General features: G+C 41.2%; 1 protein-coding gene across 2 annotated transcripts; it reads left to right on the forward strand.

Moving 5' to 3' along the window:
- The first annotated feature begins 1,238 nt into the window (after positions 1–1,238).
- LOC116267412 (DNA polymerase zeta processivity subunit) lies at positions 1,239–26,769 on the forward strand. Of its 2 annotated transcripts, none has more exons than XM_031649112.2 (7): positions 1,239–1,766; positions 23,351–23,440; positions 23,519–23,599; positions 23,712–23,824; positions 25,599–25,785; positions 25,906–26,405; positions 26,596–26,768. In XM_031649112.2, exons 2-6 carry the CDS (start codon positions 23,413–23,415, stop codon positions 26,097–26,099), a joined length of 603 nt encoding a protein of 200 aa, XP_031504972.1. In that variant the 5' UTR covers positions 1,239–1,766; positions 23,351–23,412; the 3' UTR covers positions 26,100–26,405; positions 26,596–26,768. The 2 variants fall into 2 exon arrangements, with proteins under 2 accessions (XP_031504972.1, XP_031504973.1); XM_031649113.2 differs by lacking the exon at positions 1,239–1,766 and adding an exon at positions 22,416–22,533 and having other exon boundaries at positions 26,596–26,769.
- The last annotated feature ends 623 nt before the right edge of the window (positions 26,770–27,392 follow it).

Here is a 27,392-nt window from a genome sequence, read left to right on the forward strand (position 1 = left end):
TATGGTGATGGCCCGATCGTTGGTTTATTTATCTTGAATATATTATATTTCAACTCTGGTAAAGTTTTTGAAAATATAGTTTGGCACTTATAAAAAAAAATGTGGTTTTGCCTTTTTCATGGGGACCCCATGTCCTAGATGTTGAGCTACGGATGGGCTGGTGTGGGGAAGCTTTTCAAGATTTGTTATTTTTAATTAATATTTTTAAATATTTGGTCTGTTCTCAAAAGAGTTGTTTGAGTTTTGACAGTTGAAATAATATGTGAGTGTTTTATAAATCTATTTCAAAGATTATAATCGATTCATAAAACATTAAAACTATGTGTTCTTCAGGACATATGCATACAACGTTCACACAATATTCCATTTGCTAAATGACCAAAAAACAGCCTGTGGAGGCAAAAACAAAGAAGGAGAGGCTTCTTCAATATCTTTCTTAACAAAAATCAATTTTGGGATCTCCACAACATACTTACAAGGAAACCTGCCACGGAACTTGCTTTGTACCTATAACTGAAAGAAAGAAAACTAGTTTATGTGTTTTTTAATGAAACCTTCCTTTTTATGAACATTATCAAACAGTGATCTGGAATAAAATTGGGTCAACTCAATAATTTAGCAGCAATTTTTTTAACACTATCATTGTTTGCGCGACTATTTTTTTTTTTTTTTTAAACCGAAATGTATTCTAGGCCCTATTTCACAGTTTTTATGAAAGTGTAGTCTTTATTAAAAAATTATAAAGATTGAGCCTTTTAAATTGTAAAAAGGTTATATTGTAAAATATAATTTTTCTTGTTATTATTTAAAAAAATCCCTTATATTATTAATTCTGAAAAAGACGAGCTTCTGAAACTCATTAAAAAGACAACTTTGGTAAATCCAATATTTTCATTTCTTTCAACTCAAATCAAAGGAGCTTTTCTGGTAACTATGTGTAGGAATTGCGACGGAATTGGTAATCATGTTTGGGAGTCGGGTGAGTCAGAGCAGGTTATCTGAGGCGAAGCCAACTCTCTTGTCCTTGCCTTCAGGTTTTGAGGATGCTTGAGAATTTGGATTAAAAGAGCTTTTTTAGTAATTATATTTAGGAATAGCTTTTCTGGTAATTAAGTTTAAGAATTGAGATGGGAATTGGTAATCATGTTTGAGAGTTGGGATGAGTCGGAGCAGGCCATCCTCCTTTTCCTTGTTCTAAGTTCTACCCTTGTTCCAGATTCTAAGGTGCTTTTCAATCTGGCTGCTCTTCAACTCGAGTGTGCTGCCGATTGTAATATAAAAAAATAACATCCATGGATTTCGAGCTCTACACGTCAACCGAGCAGAGCTATGCGGTGACGAAGCAGGCTATATACGACCCCACTGTTGTAGCAGAGTCGACTTGATGGTGTACGCGCGTTGTGTACACAAGGTGGCGGGGCACAGAACTCGCGGTCATGCCATGACAGCATCAGAAAACTAGGCCTCTCCTAGGATTTACGAGAACACCAGAGTGAGCGACGGAAGAGGCCTTCCCACCGCCATAGCCCCAGGGGAGAACCTGCTGCGTCAGCGTGTATTCCTCTATTCTTCGACGTGGGTACTGCACCCTTGCCAACGAAATTAACTACTAAGCGGCTCTCCAAGCGCCTGATACTTCAACAGACTGAAGAAAAGGTGGGGAGGCATATCCTTTCTGAGCGTTGAAGTAGAAGAAGAAGAAGAAGAAGAAGAAGAAGAAGAAAAGGCGGGACCGTCGGTGTTGTCTTCTAGGGGAAGCTCTGAGTGTAAGCGCTCTTTCTGTTGCTCTCCCCCATTGTGCCTTTCTTTGTGCTCCTTTAGTTTATGCGCTGTTTGGGGACGAGGTATTGGTGGAAAGAGGAAGTGCTTCGTGGTCTTCCCACAATGCTTTCCGGCGTTTGGATGCGCCAATTTTGCCAACAAGTTGCATTGAAGATGGAGTAGTAATCAACTACGTTACATTTGAATGCCGTTCTTAGTTAGGTTTTCTGTGGTAATTTTCCACGAAATGTTTCAACGCAGTTACAATTCGCTATTCGGTGATCGCAGGTAGTTAGAGACTATCTCTCTTTCTCCTCCTCGCTTTTCCTTTTATTTCATTCTTGCGTATGTCATCTGGGAAGCGGTCTAAGCAATTTGAATGAGATTAGTGTAAAGTGAAGTTTGATTTGGTCAATACCTAATTATTAGTGATTGGTAGTTTTATTTTTCTGCTTTTCCGAGTTCTGAAGCTTAGGTGCGAATGGAAAAGGGTGAATTTGCGCTCTTGCTAGTGTTTTGCTGTTTCAGTTTCAGTCACTGCTCGACACGCTGTTTCAGCAAGCGAAAATAGAGTATTTTGTGTTCTCTTTTTTGGTCATTTGCTCTGGAGGAGCGAAAGGAAAGTTGTTCTTAGTTTTCTACTGAGGCATTGGCATGGATATTGCAAGTTTATGCTTTTCTTGTTGCAAAATTTCAATTTTAGCTTGAAAGCTAGTAAACTTAGAAATATCTTCCTGTCGACAGCTGTTGGTTGTTGCCCATGATGCGTTATTAGGAGAGTTCTATACGCATTCTCTTCTGGGTGGTTCTGCGTTCTCCACATTAATTAGGAATGCCTACACTGCACTCCCTGAGATTTCCTATGCATCCAAATTGTGTTTGAACTTTTAGTTTAAACTTTAAAGTTTAAGCTAGTGAACTGGGTTAGAGAGAAATTTTTGAAATCCAACCATGTTGAATCATTTGATTTAGTAGTCCTTAACCTCTGAGATATGACCTTTCTTGATTCCGATGCTTTGTACGTTAATTGCGTTATGGTCATACTGCACAAGTTCACATATTATTTGGTTCTTTCATAGTTGTGTGTTGCTGACCTATCACTTGTAAGAAGATCTCATGATTATATTTTTTTTTTCTTTTTAGTTTTCTTGCCATTCCAGTGGAGGAAAATATCTTTGAAGAAGTCTCTTTTACTCTCTTTTACTGTCATAAGCTGGTGGAACAATTCGAACCTCCAAAATATTAAAACAAATTTACGACAAGAACATGTTACAATGGTTTTGTCTCAGAAAGTCCATTCCTGAAATACCAAAACAACCTAAAAGACAAAAGAGTTTCGTAACAATTTATGGAGTTCTCAGCTCCATAAATTTTGTTTCTTATGTAAGGAATCCTCACCAAGGCAATGAGATTTGTCATGCTACTGGCATTATAAAATCCTAAAGCCAGTGCCTTGTCCCAAGGTCCTATTTCTGCTTTGTCTTTTCCGAAAACTATGTATGCTTTGTCTTTCGAGAGTGTGGTTTTCATGGTTTTTGGACTCATACTGCTTCCATGACAGCCAAGTGTTAAACAACAAGATTTTCGGATCCTCCATCTGGTTCAAAAATCCAGCACGTTGAGCGATGTCTCACATTATTCAATGTCCTTGTAATATGTGAAGTCTCCTAGGGTTCTACGATTGAAGAGTCTCTTAGGATTCTATGTTCTTGTAAACCGTGTTGAGGTATTCAATGTCCTTGTAATATGTGAAGTCTTCTAGGATTCTACGATCGAAGAGTCTCTTAGGATTCTGCAATTGTAACTGTTCAGTCTTATAAATATGGGCCATGTACACCATCCTGGTCACGGCTTCTTCTTGTTTTATTCTTTCTCTCCACCTTCCTCTGTGAATACATATTTTTAGTTGCAGATATTGGTGCCAGATTTCTATCATGGTATCAAAGCAAGGTTACGTTATCTCTACCTAACGAAATGCCCAAACAGGTCTGATCTGGACGCATCTTGTTATAAATGTCTTCATTTTCTACTTGTATACCCTTCCTTTCTTATGTCATGGAAAACCTTTCGCATTCTGGTATGTCCTCAAATTTTCTTCCTCATCTTATTACCGAAAAACTCAACCTTGAGAATTATCTAACTTGGAAAAGGCAGATCATGCCTTTTATAAGAAGTCAAGGCCTCTTTGGACATCTTGATGGTTCAACAAAGGCTCCACCAATATCTATTCTGCAGTAAATAAAGAATGAGGCATGAGAGGTCATTGTTGTTCAAGAAAACAGCAACCCTGAACATGTTGTGTGGATGAGACATGACCAAAGTCTGGTTGCATATACTTTGTCTACTTTATCTCAACAAGTGTTACTCTCAGTTTTTGATGGCTATACTGCGGAAGAATTATGGGAAGCTCTTGTTGATACTTTTTCCCAAATATCAGAAGCTCAGATTATGTACTTAAAGGGCTCGTTTGATTGTCGGGTGAAATTTAACGTGGTAAATTTATCATGGTAATTTTTTCTGGAAAAATTTACAGGATGAAATTTCTCCCTCTTCCAATCTGAGGTCCTGTTTGATGCACATGAAGAATTTAACGTGGTAAATTTAACCCTGTTTGATGCACAAGAAGAATTTAACGTGGTAAATTTAACCCTGTTTGATACATATGAAGAATTTAACGCGGTAATTTTTTTTTTTCTTCTCGTCCCCAATGATTTTACTGCAACCACTAAGGCAGCTGCAGAGCTCCATTTGATCCAACCTGTTAGAATATCTTGTATAGGGAACCGGGTCTGGATATAGACCCGGTCCCATGGGCGCGGGTACCGAGGGTGGCTCGGTACCCTAGGCGGGCCTCCCTCTTATATTATCTCACTTATTGTGTAATTGTTGATTAAGTGAAAATAACATTCTCTCTCCTAGGGTTGAGGTCTTGCCCCTAGGTCAGAGCTTCACTGTGGTTTTTCACCTCTTACTGAGGTTTTCCACGTATATCGTGTGTTTCTTCTCCATTATCTTCTTGCGTTGCTTGTTTCTACATGGTATCAGAGCCAACGCGTGTGGATTCTTTGGTGTGATCGTGGAGTTTCCGCCTTTTTATTCCGCCACCGTTGGAGTTCCTTGTTTTTCCCGCCGCCAGCCGCTGCTGACGTTTCCGCGGCCGCCGCTGTTTTTTCCGCCACTGCCGCTGACGTTTTTCGCCCACCGCCGCTGACGTATTTCGCCCACCGCCGTTGACGTTTCCGCCACCGCCGCCGCTGCGTTTCCGCCGCTGGTGACCTGCGGCGCCGCTGTTCTTCCGCCGCTGCTAGGGTTTCTCTCGCCGTCGTCGTCGCCGTCAGGGCTTCTTCTGCCGCCGCCGTCAGGCCTTAAGTCTCTTCCGTCGTGGTTCTTCCACCTTCACCGCCGCTTGTCTTGTTTTCTCTTGGGCTGGTGCCGCGTGTCCTGGTGTTGGATATTGCCTTCCTGTGGGGATTGTGATGGCAGAAGAGATGACTTGCAAGATCGATGCTGCCTTTGACTCGAGCAGTCATACCAAGAGCGAGAACTTGCCTGTTCAAGTCACCTCCATTCGACTGAACAAAGACAACTATCTCTCTTGGTCTGCTGCACTTGAAATAGGGATTACCAGTCGCGGTCGTCTTTCCTATATCACTGGGGAGAAACCTGCACCTTCTAAAACGGATCCACAATGGGCGACTTGGGCGTTGGAAGATAGCCAAGTTAAAGTATGGATAATTAGTTCTGTTTCCGCTGATATTCAGCCCCTGATCTTGCGTAAGTCGACTGCATATGACATGTGGACTGTGCTTGCAAGGATGTATGGCCGTAAGAAGAGAGTCTTGCGTACATACCAAATCAAACGTGGCTTCTACTCCCTTAAACAGGGTGACTTGTCTGTGGCATCCTTCTTTGCAGCCCTGAAGACTAAATGGGAGGAACTGGACTATCATGTGAATGATGACTGGCATTGTGGTTCTGATCATGCCCTGTACTGGGAAAAAGAATGGATGGACCGGACCTTCATTTTCCTTGGAGGATTACGTGATGAATTTGAATCCATTAGGAGCCAAATTCTAAACTGTGACGAGATTCCTGGGATTGAGGAGGTGTATGCCCGGGTAGAATCTGAGGAACAACGTCGCCAAGTCATGCATATTGACTCCAGCCATGGGAGTTCTCCCTCAGCGTTTGTTAGCCGTGCCTCTGGGACTGGACAACGTCCTGTTCGGCGTTGTAGTCATTGTAACAAGTTGGGGCATTCTGTGGATTTCTGTTGGGATATTCATCCTGAGAAGAGACTTGTTCGTGGTCGTCCTCCTTCTAGTCGGCGAGGGTCGTCTGTGCCTGACTCTAGTCAGGGTAATTCATCACATGCTGAAAAATCAAAGCTTTCCTCTGAGCAAATCAAGGAGTTGCAAGCTTATATCAGCCGGCTTTCTACTACACAAGAGGAAACTTCCACGACCGAGGGAGCTAAGTTAGCTCAAGCTCTTGTGGCCACAAGTGATCAAGGTAATCCCTCCCATGGTGATTGGATTGTTGACAGTGGGGCTACACATCATATGACAGGGGATCCTAAGCTGTTTCAAGAATACAAATTGTCTTCAGGGCAGCAACACGTGTCTATGGCTGATGGGTCTTCTATCTCTGTGGCTGGAAAAGGGAGTTTGTCCTTGTTAAATAAATATTGTCTGCATAATGCTCTTCATGTTCCCAATATTCCTGTGAACTTGTTATTTGTCAGCAGTATTACCAAAGAACTAAATTGTAATCTGATTTTCTCGGCTGACCATTGTTTTCTACAGGACTTGGTGACGGGGAAGAAGATTGGGATTGGTTCGGTTATTGATGGGCTCTACAGACTGCCCGTGCAAGTTGCGTCTGCATTGATTTCAGCCACTAGTGGACAGTTGTCAGGTGTGGAAGACAGGTCTATCATTATGCGATGGCACGAGCATCTTGGACATCTCCCATTCCAGTTGATCAAGAAGTTGTTTCCTAGACTTTTTACGTTTGTTTCCATTGACTCCTTCACATGTGAAGTGTGTCAGTTGGCTAAGCATGTCAGGGCTTCGTACCCTATTTCTTTCAATAAAACCACCCGTCCATTTGCTTTGGTTCATTTTGATGTTTGGGGTCCTTCGGGAGTACCCACGTGTCGTGGTTTTCATTATTTTATGACTCTTATTGATGACTACTCCCGTTGTACGTTCGTGTACCTGTTGAAAGAACGTAGTGACGTTCCGGTCATTGTCAAAAATTTTGTGGCTTTTGTTGAGACTCAGTTTCAGACCTCTGTTCAGGCTTTTCGCACTGATAATGCTAGAGAGTATGTCTCTCAATCTCTAGATGATTTCTTGAAGAGTAAGGGTATTGTTCATGAAACGTCCTGTAGTTACACACCTCCCCAAAATGGCGTGGCTGAACGTAAGAATCGCCATTTATTAGATGACACTCGGGCTATTATGTTCCATCGGCAGTTTCCTAAGCGCTACTGGGGTGATGCACTTCTCACTAGTGCCCACCTTATTAATCGTATGCCTACCCGTGTGTTGCAGGGTCATTCCCCATATTCTATGCTGTGGCCCACTCAGAATCCCTGGCCTCTTACTCCTCGGGTGTTCGGGTGTGTCTGTTTTGTTCATGACTATAGTCCCACCCTCAAGAAACTTGACCCTTGGTCTATCAAGGCTGTCTTCCTGGGGTATTCCTCCACTTAGAAGGGATACAAATGTGTTGATCCTACCACTTCTAAAGTCTATGTCTCTCGGGATGTTACTTTTCATGAGCATGAGGCGTACTTTCCTGTGAATCCTCTTCAGGGGGAGTGTCTAGGGAACAGTAGTGAAGAGTATTCCTCAAATCAATTGATTCAGTTTATGGACTTCTTGGATTACAAGGTTAGTCACAGTGTGGCAAACACAGTCAGAGATGGTAGAGACAGAGATGGTAGAGACAGTCACACGGACGGGGGCCTTGTTGTCAATCAGTCCACAGCTCGTGATCACTTGTTTGGCCAGGTGTACACCAGGAAGAAGACAGATGTGGTTGAGAATGTTGATATAACCAATCCCAATCCTGTGAGTTCCCCGAATGACCCAAGTCAAATCGATGAAGAGCTTCCTATAGCCTTGCGCAAGGGCACCAGGTCATGTACTTCTCATCCTATTCAGAGATTTGTCTCTTATGCGAAACTTAGTAAGGATTACAAATGCTTTATTACATCCTTGTCTAAGTCTGTGATTCCCAGGTGTGTGGAAGATGCTAGAGAGGATCCTAAATGGCTACATGCCATGACAAAGGAGATGGAGGCCTTGGCGAAAAATGATACTTGGGAAGTAGTTGATATTCCCAAGGGGACTCATTTAGTTGGTTCCAAGTGGGTGTTCAATGTGAAATACAAACAGGATGGCGCCGTGGAGAGGTATAAGGCTCGTCTTGTTGCAAAGGGGTTCAGCCAAAAATATGGTATGATTACCTTGAAACCTTTGCCCCTGTTGTTAAACTGAAAACTGTAAGGGTCATCTTAGCACTTGCAGTGCAAAAGAAGTGGAGCATGGATCAGCTTGATGTCAAGAATGCCTTTTTGAACGGCTATCTACAAGAAGAGGTCTACATGAGCATGCCTCCTGGATATGTTCAAAGCGGAAAATGTTGTCATCTCAAGAAAGCCTTGTATGGGTTAAAGCAGTCTCCTAGAGCATGGTTTGAAAGGCTGAGGATAGTAATGAAGACTAATGGATACAAACAGGGAAATGGTGATCACACCTTATTCATTAAGCAGAGAAATGGCCTGGTGAGTCTTCTTCTTGTGTATGTTGATGATATGATAGTCACAGGTGACGATGAAGAAGAAAAAAGGAAGATGAAGGAAAGGTTAGCTGCCGAATTTGATCTTAAAGATTTGGGTAAACTAAGGTACTTTTTGGGAATCGAGATTGCTCGGTCAGAGACAGGGCTTGTTATGAGCCAAAGAAAATACACTCTAGATCTTTTAAAGAAGACAAGCAAACTTGGATGTAGGCCATTTCTAACTCCAATGGAGTCTGGTACAAAGATAAGCATCAAAACTGGCAACATCCTTGATGAGGAAGGAAAATGGAGGTATCAGAGGATGGTTGGTAAGCTCATCTATCTTACTCTTACTCGCCTTGATATTACGTATGCTGTGAATGTGTTGAGTCAGTTTATGCATGCTCCTACTGATTGTCACTGGAAGAGTGCAGAAAGAGTGTTGGGGTACCTAAAGAATGACCCAGGGAAAGGATTACTCTATACTCAGCAAGACCAACTTAATATTGAAGGATACTCTGACGCAGATTGGGCAGGATGCACTGATACTAGGAGGTCTACCACAGGGTACTGCATCTTTCTGGGGTGTAACCTGGTTGTATGAAGAAGTAAAAGGCCAGAAGTTTGCTCTAGATCCAGTGCTGAGGCTGAATACAGGGCTGTGGCTATGGGAGTTACAGAAATGCTATGGTTAAAGATTCTCCTAGCGGATATTGGAGTTGAAACGGAAGAAAAGATGAAGATGTACTGTGACAACAAGTCTGCGATTAACCTTGCAAACAATCCCGTCCTTCATGACAGAACTAAACATGTGGAGATTGATCGCCATTTCATACGGGAACGTATAGATTCCAAAGAGTTGATCCTGCCGTATACATGAAGTCTGAAGATCAAATTGCCAATGTTTTGACCAAAGCCTTATGTACATCTCAATTCGAGGAAAATGTGAGCAAGCTTGGCATGTTTGACATGTATGCCAAGCTTGAGGGGGAGTGTTAGAATATCTTGTATAGGGAACCAGGTCTGGATATGGACCCTGTCCCATGGGCGCGGGTACCGAGGGTGGCTCGGTACCCTAGGCGGGCCTCCCTCTTATATTATTTCACTTATTGTGTAATTGTTGATTAAGTGAAAATAACATTCTCTCTCCTAGGGTTGAGGTCTTGCCCCTAGGTTAGAGCTTCACCGTGGTTTTTCACCTCTTACTGAGGTTTTCCACGTATATCGTGTATTTCTTCTCCATTATCTTCTTGCGTTGCTTGTTTCTACACAACCCAATGAAGATTCTTAATCCATAAATTAGGACTTCATTTCCTTGTCTTCACATCGAAGCAGAACAGTGAAGATCTTTCTTGAAGAGAGAGAGAGAGAGAGAGAGAGAGAGAGAGGGGGGGCGGTTGAGCGGCGCGATATAGGTACGTTCTTCCCAAGTATTGATGAAAAGAGGGCTAGCACATGGAGTACAAAATCAATGACGAAATGATATTTCTGACTACGTATTGAATGAAATTGCTCTGGAACATATCTTAGAGATAAGAAAACATATTATGCTGAACTGGATTGACCACCATATTGTGGAATCAACTAACCATCTTTTCTGGATATGTCAGCAAATTTCAAAACGAACAGACATGAAAATGCAGTACAAACTGGTGATAAACCAAATTTGAAATGAATTCAACACCATATTGTGACCTCGGGTGCACGACCCAGTTCTTCATCCTGAGATGTGAATATGCCTTGTACATATTTAGGACTTCCATCTTCTTTGACAACTGTAAGACAGTTGAGTCATGAGTACATTACTCAGATAGAAAGCCTCTTCTAGTCCCAACTGAAATCACTGCCTGCCTTTTGTAACTGTTGCCACTAGATGGCCAAAGCATGCCCGGTTCAGCAGTTCTGCCTGTTCTGGTTCCGCTTCACAAAGAACAACTTCATTGCTCAGTGATGCACAGCTTTTGGATTCTGTCAAACAGCTTTGCAAGGGCAAGTTGTGCCGAACCTTTTCCTTTCCATCTTGGTCTCATGGTCAACAACCTGCACTTACCCCAAATTCACATTGTAACCAGCCACAAACTAGTTTCATGAAGTATCTTAATAGATATGGAATAAATCTCAACACGCAAAAGCGAGCTAGGCTACTAAATGTGGTGAATAAGCTAAGTGTCGTTTATAGATTCCATAGTGAGTTCAAGCTTGAGCTAATCTTGTTGCACAGCTAAGCAAAGATCAAGCCGATCATGAGAAGGACTGTACTGAGTTTTCTTATGTGGGAAAAACAAAAAGTAAAGAGAGAAAAGTCTGGATAGATCCCAAATTTCTCAATAGCATGTTTTTCTTGTAATCATCAGTCAGGCCTAAACAGAAACTTGCAACCCTATACTGCAAAAGTCAGAAGACACTAAGAACAAATTGCAATCAAGCGAACATGGCATTCAAAAGCTAATCAACTACGGAATCTACAGGCAAACGAAAGCAATAGAAGCAATAGCAAGAGAGAAAGGAAGACAACGAGAGCAAGAGAGAGACAGAGAAAAAATTGATTTGGGCGTTTCTGAAAGGGACACAACGAGAAAAATGGAGAAACCCTTACTTGAGCGGCGACTGTGGCGTTGGCGAACCGGCAGAGGAGCAGAGCGGCGACGGTGAGAAGCTGTCGTCGACTGTGGGGAGATATTCACTCGAATGCAAGGGAGGAGGAGCTGTCGTCGACTGTGGGGAGGGAGGAGGAGAGGGGTGAAATGAGGGGAGTTGGTCGGATAGGTAAGATATCGAGCGGGTGAAATTTCACCTGCTCGTTTTAATGAAGAACGGGAAGAATTTAATGTCGTTTGATACGTCTCATGATGGGCGGGTGAAATTTCACCTGCCCGTACATATTTTTCACGATTTTCTCCTTTCAACCGGGCAATCAAATGGGCCCTAAAGAAAGAATTTCAGAATTTGAACAAAGGTTCAACATCTATCATGGATTATTTGGGGCGTATCAAGGCTGTCGCAGACCAACTTGCTACCTCAAGGAATAACATTTCTGATAAGGAGAAGGTGCAGCAAACTTTAAGTGGACTTGGGCATGATTATCATGCTTTTATTACAGCTCTTGAGGTCCTTCCTGTTCTGTCCTCCTTCAACGAATTACAAGGTAAACTCCTCCAACACGAAATGAATATGAAAAGAGTCAATTGAAAGGACTGATCAAGGGAACTCTCAAAATGTGTTGGCCATGAATGTAAAATTTGGTCTGAACCATGGGAACTCTGATCATGTTGTACACCAAATAACCAAGGTATGTCTTATTTGAATACTTCAAGAAGAATACCAATTTGTTCTCAATGTAACAAGAAAGGGCACTTGAAGGCACAATGCTGGTTAATCCTCAAAATAAAAACAAAGGGGTAAGACATGATTACAAACAAGGAGGACAAAATTCTAAAACCACTGCCGAAGATATGCAACAGCTATTGATAGACGCATTCTCCAAGATGACTATAAAACAAAATGAGCAGGGAGAATGGTTCTTGGATTCAGGTGCAGCCACCCATGTGACAGGAAATGCAGGTAAATTGACTAACTTATCCCCTCATTATGGTAGAAATTGCATCATAACAGGTGATGGAAAATCTCATCCCATTACACATATTGGAAATGCACATATTCCTCTGTCATCTTCCTCTCTATCATTGTTCAATGTTGTTTTTGCTCCCAATATAAAAAAGAATATCATATCCATTTCTAAACTCATTGATGATACAAACTCTTCTATTGAATTCACACCTTCTTCTGTCTATGTCAAGGACCTCCAAACGAAGAAAATGTTCGCTAAAGGGGAGCGTCAAGGGAATATGTATGTCCTCAAGGAATGTCTACCCAAAGATTCGTCCACCTTTGGTATAGGATTGAAGACATTTTCTCTTTCTCATAATGCGTCACCAGTTCCAAGTCCTTGCCATTTCCAATCAAAAGTAAGGAGCTTTAACCAATTTTTGGAATCTGATCTGTGGCATAATCGGCTGGGACACTGTGGTCGACATTTTATTGAAAAACTTGTCACAGATAGTCTCATTTCAAGATCAAGCTTACCTCTTACTTCAAGTGTCAAAAAATGTTGAAGATGTGAACTTTGTAAGAGTCATGTTTTACCTTTCCATAATATAAATCAAAGGGCTTCTAAACCCTTTGAAATTATTTTTTCTTATGTTTGGGGGCCAGCCCCAGTTGATTCCATGTCTGGTTCACGATATTATGTCTTATTTAGAGACTCTTACTCACGATTCACTTGGATTTACTTCATGAAACACAAATAAGAAGTACTCCACATATTTCGAAACTTCTATGCCATGATTCAAACCAAATTTTCGTACAATGTGGTGCATTTTCAATGTGATGGTGGGGGAGAATATTCCTTACTTGATTTTATTGAATTTCTACGTGAAAAATGGATAACTAGACAAATCTCCTGCCCTTACGCACCACAACAAAATGGTGTAGTTGAGCGCAAACATCGACATATAATTGAAAGCGCCATGAGCATGATGCATGATACTAATGTGCCCATTTCCTTATGGACTGAAGCCTTCCATACAACTGTATACATAATAAATTGTTTGCCTATGACACTCTTGATGTCTAATTCGCCATATTTCACACTCTTAGGCAAACAACCTGATTATAAGAAATTGAAGGTTTTGGGCTGTGTATGCTATGTTAACGTTGATGCTGCCTTGAGGAACAAGTTTTAAGACAAAGCTATTCAATGTAGATTCGTTGGATATGCTGATGAATATAAAGGTTTTCGATGCTATGATCCAACAACTAAACGTATCAAGACTTCAAGAAATGTTACTTTTGATGCACATAATTTTGATGATACTAATGAAATGCCTATGACTATTGAATCTTATGATCCCTGGACCAATACACAATTATTCAATGTAGATCCTACTTCATAAAATGATGTGCCTCAGGGTGAAGATCGAGAAAGATCAATACAGTCATCTGATGTGCCCCAAAGTGAAAATCAAGAGGGTCCAATACAGTCATCAAGTGATCACAAAAGTAATAATGAAGAACAAAGCAACAATTCACATCGGTATTCGTGTCTTATCTACAATCGACGACTAAGGGACAGAAATGCTCAAGACAAGATGCCCCACCTTAGAAGATCCCAACGCATTCCCCATCCTATTCACAGGTGGGTTAGCTATGATTCTTTATCACTTGATTTTCAGTTATTTATGACAAAAGTTGGCAAGGAGGAAGAACTTACTTCATTTGATCAAACATAAAAATCATATCATTGGACGAAGGCTATGAGAGAAGAAATGGATGCCTTGCATGAATGTAGAACATGGGAGATCGTTCCAAGGCCACATGGAAAGAACATAGTGGGCTTCAAGTGGGTATACAAAATCAAATACAAACTGACGGCAGCATAGAAAGACACAAAACAAGGTTGGTAGCAAAAGGATTTACTCAACAGTTGGGGCATGATTATAATGAGACGTTCAGTCCCGTAATCAAAATGGGCACCATTCGCGTGATTGTATCCCCTTGTTGTTAAATATGGGTGGAAGCTAAATCAATTAGACGTTAAAAATGCTTTCCTTCATGGTGACTTGAAGGAAGAAGTTTTCATGGAGCCACCTCTTGGTTTTGTTGAAAAAGACTCTAGTAAATGAGTTTGCAAACTGAAAAAATCCCTGTATGGACTTAAGCAAGCATCACAGTCATGGTTTGATAGTTTTTCAAACAAAATAAAGGAATACGGATTTCGAAACAGTCCTCTCGACCATTCCCTTTTTATTTTCAAGAAAGAAAATGTTATTACCCTCCTCCTTATATATGTTGACGACATCATCATTACAGGGAACTCAGAAAACATTTTGATGAGACAAAGGGTCTCTTGATGAGAAACTTTAAGATGAAAGACCTTGGAAGCGTGTGATATTTCCTTGGGGTTGAAATTGATAGGCAAAGAGATCATCTTACGTTGACACAACAGAAATATACTCTTGACCTATTAGATAGAACATGCATGATAAATTGTAAGCCTACTGAAACACCAAGTGTTCTGAACCAAAGGATGAGTATAAATGATGGGGAAACATATGAAAACCCCACCAAATATCGCAGCATTGTTGGTGCTTTGCAATATTTAACATTTACCATACCTGATATTACCTATGCGGTAAATCAAGTGTCTCAATTTATGCATGCACCGAGGGACACACATATGAATGCAGTTAAAGGAATACTAAGGTATCTCAAGGGAACCGTTGGAGATGGATTAGTGTATTGTAAAAGTGAAAATGAAGCTGCTGGTCATGAATTAATCACATATACTGATGTTGATTGGGCTGGAGATCCAGACGAAAGAAGATTTATCTTTGGTTTTTGCATCTTTATAGGCAAAAATTTGGTATCTTGGAGTAGTAGAAAACAAAGAGCAGTTGCAAGATAAAGTACAGAAGCTGAATACAGATGTGTGGCTGCAGGAACGACAGAAGTGACTTGGATTCGACACTTGCTAGAAGATATAGGAGAAAAAATTAAAAGCTCAGTACTAATGTGTGACAACCAAAGTGCCATCAACATTACTTTCAATCCTATACAACATGGCCGAACAAAACACATTGAGGTTGACCAGCATTTTGTCAGGCAGAAGGTGGAGAATAAAGAGATAGAACCAGTCTTCGTTGGAACTAATGAACAAGCTGCTGACATATTTACTAAATGATAAGATTAGAAAGAATAATATTTGATTAACTTCGAAATCTGCCCTAACTCCTCTTTATATAGACTAGAGGAGAGAGAGAAGTTACAAGAGAACCATCTAAAGGAAAAGTTATTACAAAAGTACCCTCTTAAACCTAAAACTGAATATAAACACATCTTAACACTCCCCCTCAAGTTGGAGCGTATATGTCAAATAGGCTCAACTTGGAACAGCAGCTTTGGAATGGTCCCCTTGCAAGAGCCTTAGTAAAGATATCAGCCGTTTGCCCTGTAGTTGAAATGTGTGAGGTACTTACAAACCCCTTTTGAATCATGTCTCTAGTATAGTGACAATCTACTTCAACATGCTTGGTTCTTTCATGAAAAGCCGGATTATTAGCAATAAACAGTGCAGCTTTGTTATCACATAACAGTTGCATAGGAAGAGGCACTTCGACAGTAAGATCCAACATCAGGGATCTAACCCACATAACTTCAGCAGTACCCTGAGCCATAGCTCTATACTCAGATTCTGCACTTGATCTGGCAACCACAGTTTGCTTCTTACTCTTCCATGTAACCAAGTTGGATCCAATAAACACACAAAATCCAGTAGTGGATTTTCTGTCCGAGGGGCATCCTGCATAGTCAGCATCAACATACACAGATATAGTGAGTGAGGTACCATTCTGAAAGAAGAGTCCCGTTCCTGGTGAATTCTTTAGATACCTAAGAATCATCATAGCAGCATCCCAATGAACTTTCTTGGGCTTATCCATAAATTGACTCACTCTGCTAACAGCATAGGCAATGTCAGGTCGAGTAACAGTGATGTATAGGAGCTTCCCAACAATCCCTCTATACTGTCTCGCATCAACATCTTCAGTATCATCATCATACAAGCAGGTATTGATATCCATAGGCGTGGATGCAGGCCGACACCCCAGCATCCCTGTCTCTTGCAAAACATCAGTAACGTATTTCCTCTGGCACATGATAAGGCCCTTTTGATTTCTGGCAAACTCAATACCAAGGAAATAACGTAGTTCACCAAGGTCCTTGGTGACAAAGTGTTGTCCAAGGACATCCTTGATGTTGGAAATCCCCTGATCATCATCCCCTGTAACAATGATATCATCAACATAGACAAGAACTATCACCGTACCTGTAGAAGTCTTCTTGACAAAGAGGGAATGGTCGGCCGAAGAACGTCTGAAGCCCTCATTCTCAATATTCTCTGACAATTTCTGAAACCAAGCTCGAGGACTCTGTTTCAGACCATAAATCGCCTTTCGCAATCTGCACACTTTCTGACACTCCCCCTCAGCAACAAACCCTGGTGGTTGCTGCATATACACTTCTTCATGTAAGTCACCATAGAGAAAGGCATTTTTGACATCAAGCTGTGAGAGGGACCAATTCTTGCTGACAGCCACAGCAAGGAGAATCCGTAAAGAAGCATGTCGTGCCACAGGAGAGAAGGTATCATAATAATCAACCCCATAAGTTTGGGTATAGCCTTTTGCAACCAGACGAGCCTTATATCTGTCAATACTGCCATCTGCTCTGTATTTGATAGTAAAGACCCATCTGCAACCAACAATGGCTGCATCAGCTGAAGGAGTAACAAGTGTCCAGGTGCCTCTAGACTGAAGAGCATCCATCTCTTCTTGCATAGCTGCGGCCCATTTGGGATCAGAGAGAGCATCCATGGGATTCTGTGGAAGAGCAATAGCCGACAGCCCCTTGACAAACTGTCGGTAGATAGGGGTGAGTCTATCCATGGATAAATGACCAGAGATAGGATGCAAAGTACAACTGCGTTTGCCTTTCCTTTGAGCAATGGGCATATCAAGTTCATTAGGAGCATGAACATGCTCGTGACATTCTCCTATGTCATCATTACATAAAAAATTGTCAGTTGAGTTTGTGTCAGGAATTACCTTGGGCGTGCTGGGTGAAGGCACAGGTGCACATTGAACAGGCGCAACAGGTTTAGTACGACGTTGGTAGACAGCCCCAAAACGTGGATCAACTGGTTTTGGACAACTCATGAGAGGTAGAGGAAATTGGACTTCATCATTTAATTCAGGCGCCCTTAATTGAGTTCCATTTGGGGAGAAGAAAGAGGTTGATTCAAAAAAATGTAACATCAGCACTCACATAATACCGACGAGTAGAAGGATCATAACATCGATATCCCTTTTGAGTGCGGGAATAACCAACAAAGATCGTTTTGATGGCCCGAGGAGACAACTTATCTCGCCCAGGACCAAGCAACTGAACAAAGGCAACACATCCAAAAACACGAGGTGGAACAGAAAACAAGTCTCTGTCAGGAAAGAGGACAGAGATAGGAATAAGGTCTCCCAACACAGATGACGGCATACGATTAATAAGATAGCATGCTGTGAGAACAGCATCTCCCCAGTAAGAATGGGGAACATGGCTATGTATGATAATGGTTCTGGCAACATCAAGAATATGACGGTGTTTCCGTTCAGCAACCCCATTTTGTTGGGAGGTATAGGCACAAGAAGTTTGGTGGATGATACCCTTATCCCTGAAAAATTGTTCCAAAGAGGAAGCACAGAACTCAAGAGCATTGTCAGAGCGCACAATTTTGACACAAGTATCAAACTGAGTCAGAATTTCATTGATAAAATTTTTGATTACATGACCCACTTCAGATTTATGCTTCATAAGAAAAACCCAACTAACACGACTATGGTCATCGACAGCAACAAGATAATATCGATGACCTTGAAGATCAGGTGTACGACTCGGACCCCAAACATCAAAATGAAGTAACTCAAACACAGAATGGCTACTTCGACTGGGCCGCGGAGGAAAGGATGACCGATGGTGTTTGCCCAACTGACAAGACTCGCATTGAAAAGAAGACTTAGGAGACAGCTGAGGAAGAACATGCAGCAGTTTCTGAAACGGTAGATGTCCAAAACGTAAATGCCAAGTATAAGCCGAGGATGAGGACGACCCTGCAGAGGTAGACCCAGCAAAGGGAAAGGGATGCACTAGCCTGTAAAGACCTCCCTGTTCACGGCCACTGCCAATCACCCTGCCCGTCAGTATATCCTGAAACACAAGAGAAGAGGAGTCAAATATCGCACGACAGTTTAAATCTCTGGTAATCTGACTGATAGATAGTAGGCTATGTGGGAATGCTGGTGCATGAAGAACATGTTGCAATGGTAATGATGAAGTAAGTTGGACCTCTCCAAGTCCAACAACTGGAGAATATTTGCCATCTGCTAGAATAACCGAGCGACCAGGTGGAGTAGGGACATAAGAAGTAAACTGTGCCTTGTCTCCACAGAGATGTGTCGATGCACCCGAATCAATGAGCCAATCTGTAGTGTCAGAATACATACCAGATGAAGATGCACTGGCAGCAGTAGTGATAGTAGAGGTGGTCGGATCAGGAGCTTGTTGAGGTCTATCTCCAATCAAGTGTCTCAACTGAGAGATAATATCATCTGCACGTAACTCACTGGAGGAAACAGGATGCTGAGTCTTAGGCTGCTCTGGAGAATCAGTAAATACAGTCTGATTGGCAACAGCTGGACGACCATGTTTCTGCCAACACTTATCCACAGTGTGACCAATGTGATGACAAAACTGACATACTGGGCGCGAAGGGGTATTGCCACGGCCACGGTATCCTCGTCCTCTGGCAAAAAGGGACCCACCTCTGCCACGAGTAGCAAGCATAGCAGAAGTGGTATCAAGAACAGTCGATGAAGGGATTGGAATTCTGCTTAGCCTACTATAAGCTTCATCAATAGGAGGAATCGAGGGACTAGTGAGCATCTGATTCTTTGCTGATTCATAAACAGAGTCTAATCCAGACAGAAATACTCCGACCATAAGCATATCTCTGTATGCCTTCTGTTGTTCACACTTACATGCAGGAAAGTAGCTGTTTAGTCTCTCAAACATGGACTTGAGACTAGAATAATAAGTATGTAGAGGGCGACCATCTTGGCGCATCTGATGAATATCATGATGAAGCTGCATAATTCTTGTTTCATTCCTTGCTTGTGAATAGGTGGCTGCAAGGGAATCCCACATATCCTTTGCACTTTCCTTATGCAGGACTTCATTGGCAATGTCTTGAGTAAGAGTACCAACAATCCATACCATAACCAACGAATTATCTTTAAACCAAGTAGTATATTTTCCTACCTTCTGTACGGGCTCGGGCTCCAATATAAGATGTTCCTTCTCATGAGCGATCAAGGTTCTTTTTACTTGCATGGCCCACATCTCGTAATTACCCCCATCCATTTTGGTGATAAAGCTGGAAAATGGGGAACTCTTCATCTCTCCCGACGACACAAAGGAAGAGGTATTAGCGCCGCTGCTAATTTCAGACATCGCTCAACACAATGGAGGAAACCGAGCCACGGAATAGGAAGTGCAGGCAAAAAGAAGACAATCACATATCGAAAGACAACATGCTGATCATGAAGCAGTTAACGCAGGCAGCAATCCATAAGTCTGATCGGCTGGAAGAGGCAACAACAGAACTGAAGGAAGAGAGATACCAGAGACGACAGCGAAGACGCTGAGAGGAAAATCAGCGTGCAGAGCAGCGGCGGAGCAGAGGAGAGTGGTGGAGACAGCAGAGGTGATGCAGCGTGCAGCGGCGATTCAGCAGCAGCAGAGAAGCAACAGCGACGGACGGCGGCGGCGGGCGGAGGTGACAGCCACGGCGGGCAGCGGCGAAGATGACTGCAACGGTTGACGGAGGCGTCGGGCGGAGAAGACAGCGACGGGCGGAGAAGACAGCGACGGGCGGAGGCGTCGGGCGGAGAGGTCAGCGACGGGCAGAGGCGTCGGGTGGAGAGGTCAGCGACGGGCGGAGGCGTCGGGCGGAGAGGTCAGGACAGCGACTGGCGGAGGCGTCGGGTGGAGAGGTCAGGACAGCGACTGGCGGAGATGGGTGGACACGAGCGGGTGGAGGAAGCGCAGCGATGGGCGCGGTCAGGCGGCGGGCGGCGCCGCTCAATCGGCGCGCCAAGGAGGAGGAGACGGCTGCTGCTCTGATACCATGATAAGATTAGAAAGAATAATATTTGATTAACTTCGAAATCTGCCCTAACTCCTCTTTATATAGACTAGAGGAGAGAGAGAAGTTACAAGAGAACCATCTAAAGGAAAAGTTATTACAAAAGTACCCTCTTAAACCTAAAACTGAATATAAACACATCTTAACACTAAAGGATTGACAAAGTATCGGTTTTGGTTCTTGAAGAGCAAGTTGTTCATGATTCAAAACCATGCACAGCTTGAGGGAGGGTGTTAAACAACAAGATTTTTGGATCCTCTATTTGGATCCAAAATCTAGCACGTTGAGCGATGTCTCATATTATTCAATGTCCTTGTTATATGTGAAGTCTCCTAGGATTCTACGTTCTTGTAAACTGTATTGAGGTATTCAATGTCCTTGTAATATGTGAAGTCTCCTAGGATTCTACGATTGAAGAGTCTCTTAGGATTTTGCAATTGTAACTGTTCAGTCTTATAAATATGGGCCATGTAGACCATCCTGGTCACGGCTTATTCTTCTCAGCTTCTTCTTGTTTCATTCTTTCTCTCTACCTTCCTGCGTGAATTCCGATTTCTAGTTGCAGATATTGGTGCCATATTTCTATCACCAAGGGCCTAGCAACCACACCAACTGGAGGGGTTTCTTTAATTCCATAAATTTCGTAACCATGTTTTGGTAAGTATAAGTAAAACCATGTCTCCATCTCAAGGTCAAACTCCCAAGCAGAGCCTTAAATGATAGATGAGCCTCTTCACAAACTGATCAAGTGTATTTCTATGATAACGAAAGACCCTCTATGTTTTTTAATGTGCCATAGACCTTGTGTCTCAGGCGCTCACTTTTTAATGCTTTGGGGAGGTCAAGACAGCCGGACCATATTATGCAGTTCGTTTCCTGTATGCCACCTGTTTAAGTATTCCTCCATAATGTAGTGTTTAATTAAATGACCAGTGCAAGAAGATTTCTATGTGTTCTGCATACCTTGCATACCTGATAGAGCTTCTGAAATGGATCTATACATAGCCACAACGAAGCCCATAGTCTAGTAATGATGATGATGTCTTATGGAGTTGTTAACAAAAATAGAGGCTCTCCATACCTGCATGCCCTGATGTGTTTTGATTTCAGGAAGAGAACACAATTGACCATTGCAAAGGTTAACTTTTTCAAATGCTTTGTCTCAATATGATTATCCTTGTGAAAGGCTGGTGATATAGGAGGTCCAAAACAGCTATCTGTATGTCCCTATATGTTTTGAATCTTTGCTTTCAGGGAAAAGAACACCCTTACAAAGATAAACTTTTTCAAATGCTTTGTCTCGGTATGTTTATCCATCTGAAAGATTGGTGACATAAAAGTTACCTAATAGCATCTAGGCAAAGACAATCAGGGTTGGGGCCCATGTGGTCAAGAATACAATGCAGGTCTTACTTTCTCAAAATATCTTTATTTTGTACTCTCTATGAATTAAACATATATGAATATACCTAACTGATGTACAAGACTTAGCTTTTAGGACATTTCTACGAACTGTTCACAGAATAGCTTGGTGGCATCTCTTTGGACACACCTCTTTTCAAAGGGGTAATGTGTCTGGGTTTATTTGTGGCCAAAGTGAAATGGCAAATTCAACAGTACTCGTGGCTGTATGTGATTACGTGTCTTGTTCAGTAGTTCATGGTTAGTAGGATCTGCAAGGTATTGAATAATTAAGAGTTGGTTATATTCAAAAATTGGAAGACAAGAAAGTAAACCTATGTGAAATAGATGGAGTTTCTTCTACCAACAAAATATTGTCCCTAGATAGTAATTGTATAAAGTTAAGATGTTAGCAATCATCCACGTTGTTGAAAGTTATATTAGAGTCAGAAATTAAAATATGTATATTCTTTTGTATGTTTATACACAGAGATGTGGGTTTCATATTTATATGTACATACCGTTGTAGTTTGTACATATGCATGTTGCATACTTTATATATACGTCTATATATGCTGTTGTGTTTTCAAGTTTCTTTGTTTTCCTGATTTTTATGTGTATATATATTCTTTTGCACAGTGACTAGATGCCTGTTTGAGCTAGCCCTTGGCGAGGCCCAATGGCAAGGGTTGTAGCTGTTGGAGCTAGCCTGACAGCAGGCGTTTCTTTCCTTTGTATATATTGAGTTGAGGCAGAGCTTTGTCGTTAAGGTTTAAGCTTTTGAACCTTGTTTTCTACCAATGAAGTTCGGCTTCGTCTTTTTCTTCTGTTGTTTGGTGTTATTAATTGTTTGAGACCTGAAGCCTTTTCTTTGTAATTTTGGCTCTTGTCAATAAATTTTTTTGTGTTGGATTCATGTTGGGTCCAGTTGCAATCAATTGACACTATTTTATTACACTTATTAGCTCCCATGTTCTACTAATCTGCATATATATACACAAATACATACACACACACGTGAGTGTGAGAAACACTCCTAAGGAAGTTCTTCAGATTCTGCCAACCAAAACAATATCGTTTTAGCCACACCAAGAAATTGCATTTTCCCAAGATTCAACTTAGTATCATCAATATGAATGACGACAACTGTAAAGATGCAGTAAGTTTTCTCTATATTAATTTACCTGAGGGCATGTATTTGCTAAGGTTGTCAGCTCTATCATCTATTGAGTGTGCTAGATATCTTTTCTGAATTGACATTGCCTCTCAATGATGAGTGGTGAGATCACTGTGTGCTTTGTCAACCACAGAATGCCCAAAATGTGGCTTTAAACCTCCTGTCTGCTTAGGCTGGATCTGGGGTGGCAAACAAGCTGGATGCAATATGGAGGCTTGACCACTTGCGTTACCTCTTCTGGTCTGAATCTGGCTACCAACAGCTGATCCATGTCCAATCATTTTGGAACTGCTGATCCTAATTTTACTGCTTACTGTTGGAACATGAAGATTATCATGTTGGTGAAAACGTTACAAGTCTTATAGGCCTTTTATTATAAACTTTTTCTGAACTCTTGTTTGATTTTACAGGTATACTGGAAAGGTACTATTTGAAGATGGCTGCCCTTTATTGAATTAGAACATCCTTGGTAATGGACCACAAAGACAAGTCTGAACAAGGTTTGCACTTTCTACTTAATCATTTTCATTGCTTTTCTTTTATTCTATAATAACAGATTGATAGAAATTGCCTTGCAGGAGAAATTACACAAGTTCTGATTGAGTTTTTGGAGGTTGCTATCAACTCTATTGTCTTCCTTAAAGGGATTTATCCTCCTGGTATTTTTTTCTCTGAATGAATGAACTATCATGTCAGTTTAACATTGCAGTTATTCTTCCTATGTAATGTTTCTGTGGAACTGGCTTAAGATTGCACCATATTTTCTTGCAGGTGCATTTGAGAGGCATCGCTACATGAATGTTGCTGTTCAAAGGGCTCGTCATCCTCAACTCCATGAGTACATCCATTTTGCAGTGTCCAGCTTACGACCTTTCTTACAAAAGGTGCTTGTCAAATTCTGAGTGAAAGAATCTCTTCACACATTTGCATCCTGGTTGTCCTTGCTATTTCTTTATCATTCGCCTGCTTAGTCCTGTCCACGTCTGACTCTTTTGATGTACAAATGACAAGTGGCCTCATCCACTACATCAACAAACACAGCAAACTATTTGGCGATATACCCTGCCACCAGTTAGAAGCACATCAAAAACTGTACAACCTAGAAGACACGGAAACTATATCAGAAATATCAGATTCATTGCACCTCTTAAAGTGACCCTAATGCTTATCTTTTGCATCAAATAGCCGGAAACTGAAGCAGAGCTGACCAATTTCTTAAACTTGAATACATTATTGTGGAACATTATCGCAAATGTTGTTGTTGGGTTTTTCTTGGTGAGTTTCTCAGGTAATAATTGGAAAGTTTGTCTCTGAGAATTTTTAGAATCCAAAAAATTGAATTCTTGGTATTTTTTCTAGAAGAACAAACTTTCCGAATAATACCTGAGAAGAACTTGCTGATCTGGACAATGATATTTGTGACAATGGACTTTTAAGATATATTAAAAAAAATTCACATAAATATTGTAATAATACGGCAGCATTATTGCAGTGTTTGCTTCTGGGAGAATTTTAACTCCCTGATATTTTCAGATGTCGGGCCCAGTTCTTTTTTTCTTTTTTTTGGCGATATTATCATCTGATATTTTGAAAATATTGGTATTTTTGTGGCATGGTGTGGAATCAGAAAATATGACCATCATTTATATAAAAATCAAATTTCATTCCAGATCTGATGCTTTTTATTTGTAAATCTCCTTAAAGTGAAATCTAACATGTTTCTGGAAAAAACCTAAAAGTTTAACCTCTAAGAAAAGTGTGAGTTCCTATGCATATGTAGGTAAAAGAGCTAGGCGGGCCTAAGTGGGAGACCTCTAAAAAAGCAAGGCAGGGCCCTTTCCTATTTGACAGAAATATTGGGAGAGAGACAAGGAAGAAGAAAGGTGAGGGTTTCAAAGTCTTCCCTCTCAAATAAGATAGTAGAAGATAGAACAAACAGGCAAACAAAATCAGTTTTGCAGTATTAACAATTAAAAAATTATTATTTTTTGTTTGAGTTACTTCTTGGCCTTAGGCGTTTAGGCTGCTGAATAGTGAATAGTTCCCATGCTTTCAACTACATGGCCTCCGCCATCCTGGTTGCTCTCACACCATCTTCAATGACACGGAAAATGATAATGATCACCAAATCTGAAAATATGGTTGCCAGGACAATGAGGTTGTACAGTTTCTTATTGAGGTTGACTTCCTTACCTTAGGGAAGAAAAAATGGTGCTCCTGTACGTTGTAAAGGACTACCACACGTATAACCACAAAATAGCGACAGAATGGTCCCAAAGAAAGTTCTAAACAACAAATGTGCCCCAAATCTATGTGCATTGACAAACATGTTGGTGCACTAATTCTTCTAGAAAATTTGGGTACATGGCGGGGCATAATTTAAAATTTAGTTTCATCGGACTCTTACTTTCATATCACTTGTTTTCTTTCGTGTTAGCATATCCTGTTCCTTATCTTGATTGTTCATGTTTTCTGGTGTTGTAAAGTTCACTGGCAGACTGACCAGCGTCAAAAGGTCCAAGTGTTGTATTCATTTTATTAGTTTTTCTTTGTCATGCTTGAAAATGATGATGTAGAATATAAGGTGATATTTGTATAAAATAGGCAAGCATGTAAGACATGTCATATATGAACACCTTATTGTTGGGTTCCTTTTAGGGATTGGTGGAGAGAGTTGTTGTCATTTTTTACAATAAGGATCACGTGCCTGCCGAGAAATTTGTTTTCAAGCTCTCTTTCAACCAATCGTCCAATTTGGGGGAATCAACAGGTCTGGGGTTTGCTCTGAGGTCCTTCCTGGTAAAACTTTCGGTGGCTGAACCAGTTACAAGGGCTCTACCAGTTGGTAGGTGCTACCTATATGGTTTTACTTGCGTATTCTTTATCTTCTTTCATCGAAACAGCATCTTCGTCCTGTGGTTGTTATGAAGCTGGGCTATATATGACCTTGTTTTGTTCTTATCAGATTGCCGGTGGGAAATTACTGCCTACTTTCATTCCTTACCTTGTGTCGAGAACGATAGTAAGGAAGCACAGATGTGGGTTCCTACGGACACGAAGCACTGGCAACATCCACCAATTATTACACCGATCAAGTCAATGAATAGTGAGCTGATGAACTTACAGCTATACCTAGAGCATCCACAGCCGACAGAATGATAATACTTTGCTTTAATTCCCCGTAAGCTCATCAGCTAATGTTTCCTATATTGGCAAAAGGTATGACTTTGAGAAAGCCAGCAAGCAAACACCAACCAGGTTGGTCTGAGCTCGAATCCAAATTAGTCGTGAATGAAGCCTTTATGTATATGTGAAAGAATCTATGATGATCTGGTGATTCTGCTTCCAAATCTCTCTGCCACTGCTTCAAACTTTCATTTTAGATCAAGCAAACAGTCTTTGATGAAACTTGGGTTTTAAGTTGCTCGATAATTTTCGCTCAACAGAAGCAGCTAGATGCGAAAGGTATTCAATTAGTCCTTCATTTATGCTTAAAGTAAAAGCCTTAATCATCTTCAGTGTTAGTCAGCTTTAATCATCTTCGGTGTTAATTCAGCTTCCACTTGAGTATTCTTCCTAGCACAGCCTTAAAGCCATTCAATTCTACTTGTCTTTGTTCCCACCTCTATAACAGGAATTCTGGATTTTGTCATAGGTTAAAGAATCTCTTGATGAATGATTCGGCAATTCTGGTCCTTTGAGAATTGTTGGATTGCCTGGTTCAAATGATTACGATAAAGGTTGACGGCAGGTACGTAAAAAAACAATGTTTAAAATTTATGTGGACTAGTAGATGTTTCCAAGATGGTTGAACAGAGTGTTAATCCATCACAAAAGTAATTTTCTTACAATCGTGAGGAAGCAATTTTTTGGTTAATTAATCTTCGTGTCAGATTATATGTTGCAGCTTTTTCCGCGTTGAGGTCCGTAAACATCGTCCCTGGCGGTTGGTTGTCTGGTTCCAACGGCTAGATTTTTAGCTGTTGGTGCCAGCGCAACGGCTACCTCCCTCTGCTTTTTGTATATGTTGGCCTCTTGGCTTCCGTGTGTATGGCTCGCCTTTAAAAATTCTTGCATTTGCAATATGTAGATCTAGAGTTTTGCAACTAAAAGAGCAACTCAGTCTTAAAAAAAGAGGAAAGGCCATCGATGAATTTACAAAACTGGATACGATTTATATAAGGTTCTGTATATTCTTCAAAGGGCATTCTCAAGATAACCTCTAGAGCGTCCGTTATAAATGGAACGTATTTCATTAAATGGGTTGTCTGGCATGTAATAAACTCACGAAGTCCAAATAAACGTATCTGAGAATTGGAAAGCGGATCTCTAAAAGCTGAAGTGAGTTTGAATTAATAGATCACCAAATATGAATCTGTGGTCAGTTGCAAAATTATTAGAAAGACACAGAAAGAGGAGGCATCACGATAACAAGTCCAACAGTGAGCCACA

The sequence above is a fragment of the Nymphaea colorata genome, chromosome 14, assembly GCF_008831285.2.
Source record: "Nymphaea colorata isolate Beijing-Zhang1983 chromosome 14, ASM883128v2, whole genome shotgun sequence".
NCBI lineage: Eukaryota > Viridiplantae > Streptophyta > Magnoliopsida > Nymphaeales > Nymphaeaceae > Nymphaea > Nymphaea colorata.

What these genes read in the sequence shown, in the direction of transcription:
- LOC116267412 (XM_031649112.2), top strand. Translation starts at nt 23,413, where the DNA reads ATGGACCACAAAGACAAGTCTGAACAAG. An exon ending in TAAAGGGATTTATCCTCCTG is followed by an intron (nt 23,600 to 23,711) that starts GTATTTTTTTCT and finishes ATTTTCTTGCAG; the next exon opens with GTGCATTTGAGAGGCATCGC. An exon ending in TACAAGGGCTCTACCAGTTG is followed by an intron (nt 25,786 to 25,905) that starts GTAGGTGCTACC and finishes TGTTCTTATCAG; the next exon opens with ATTGCCGGTGGGAAATTACT.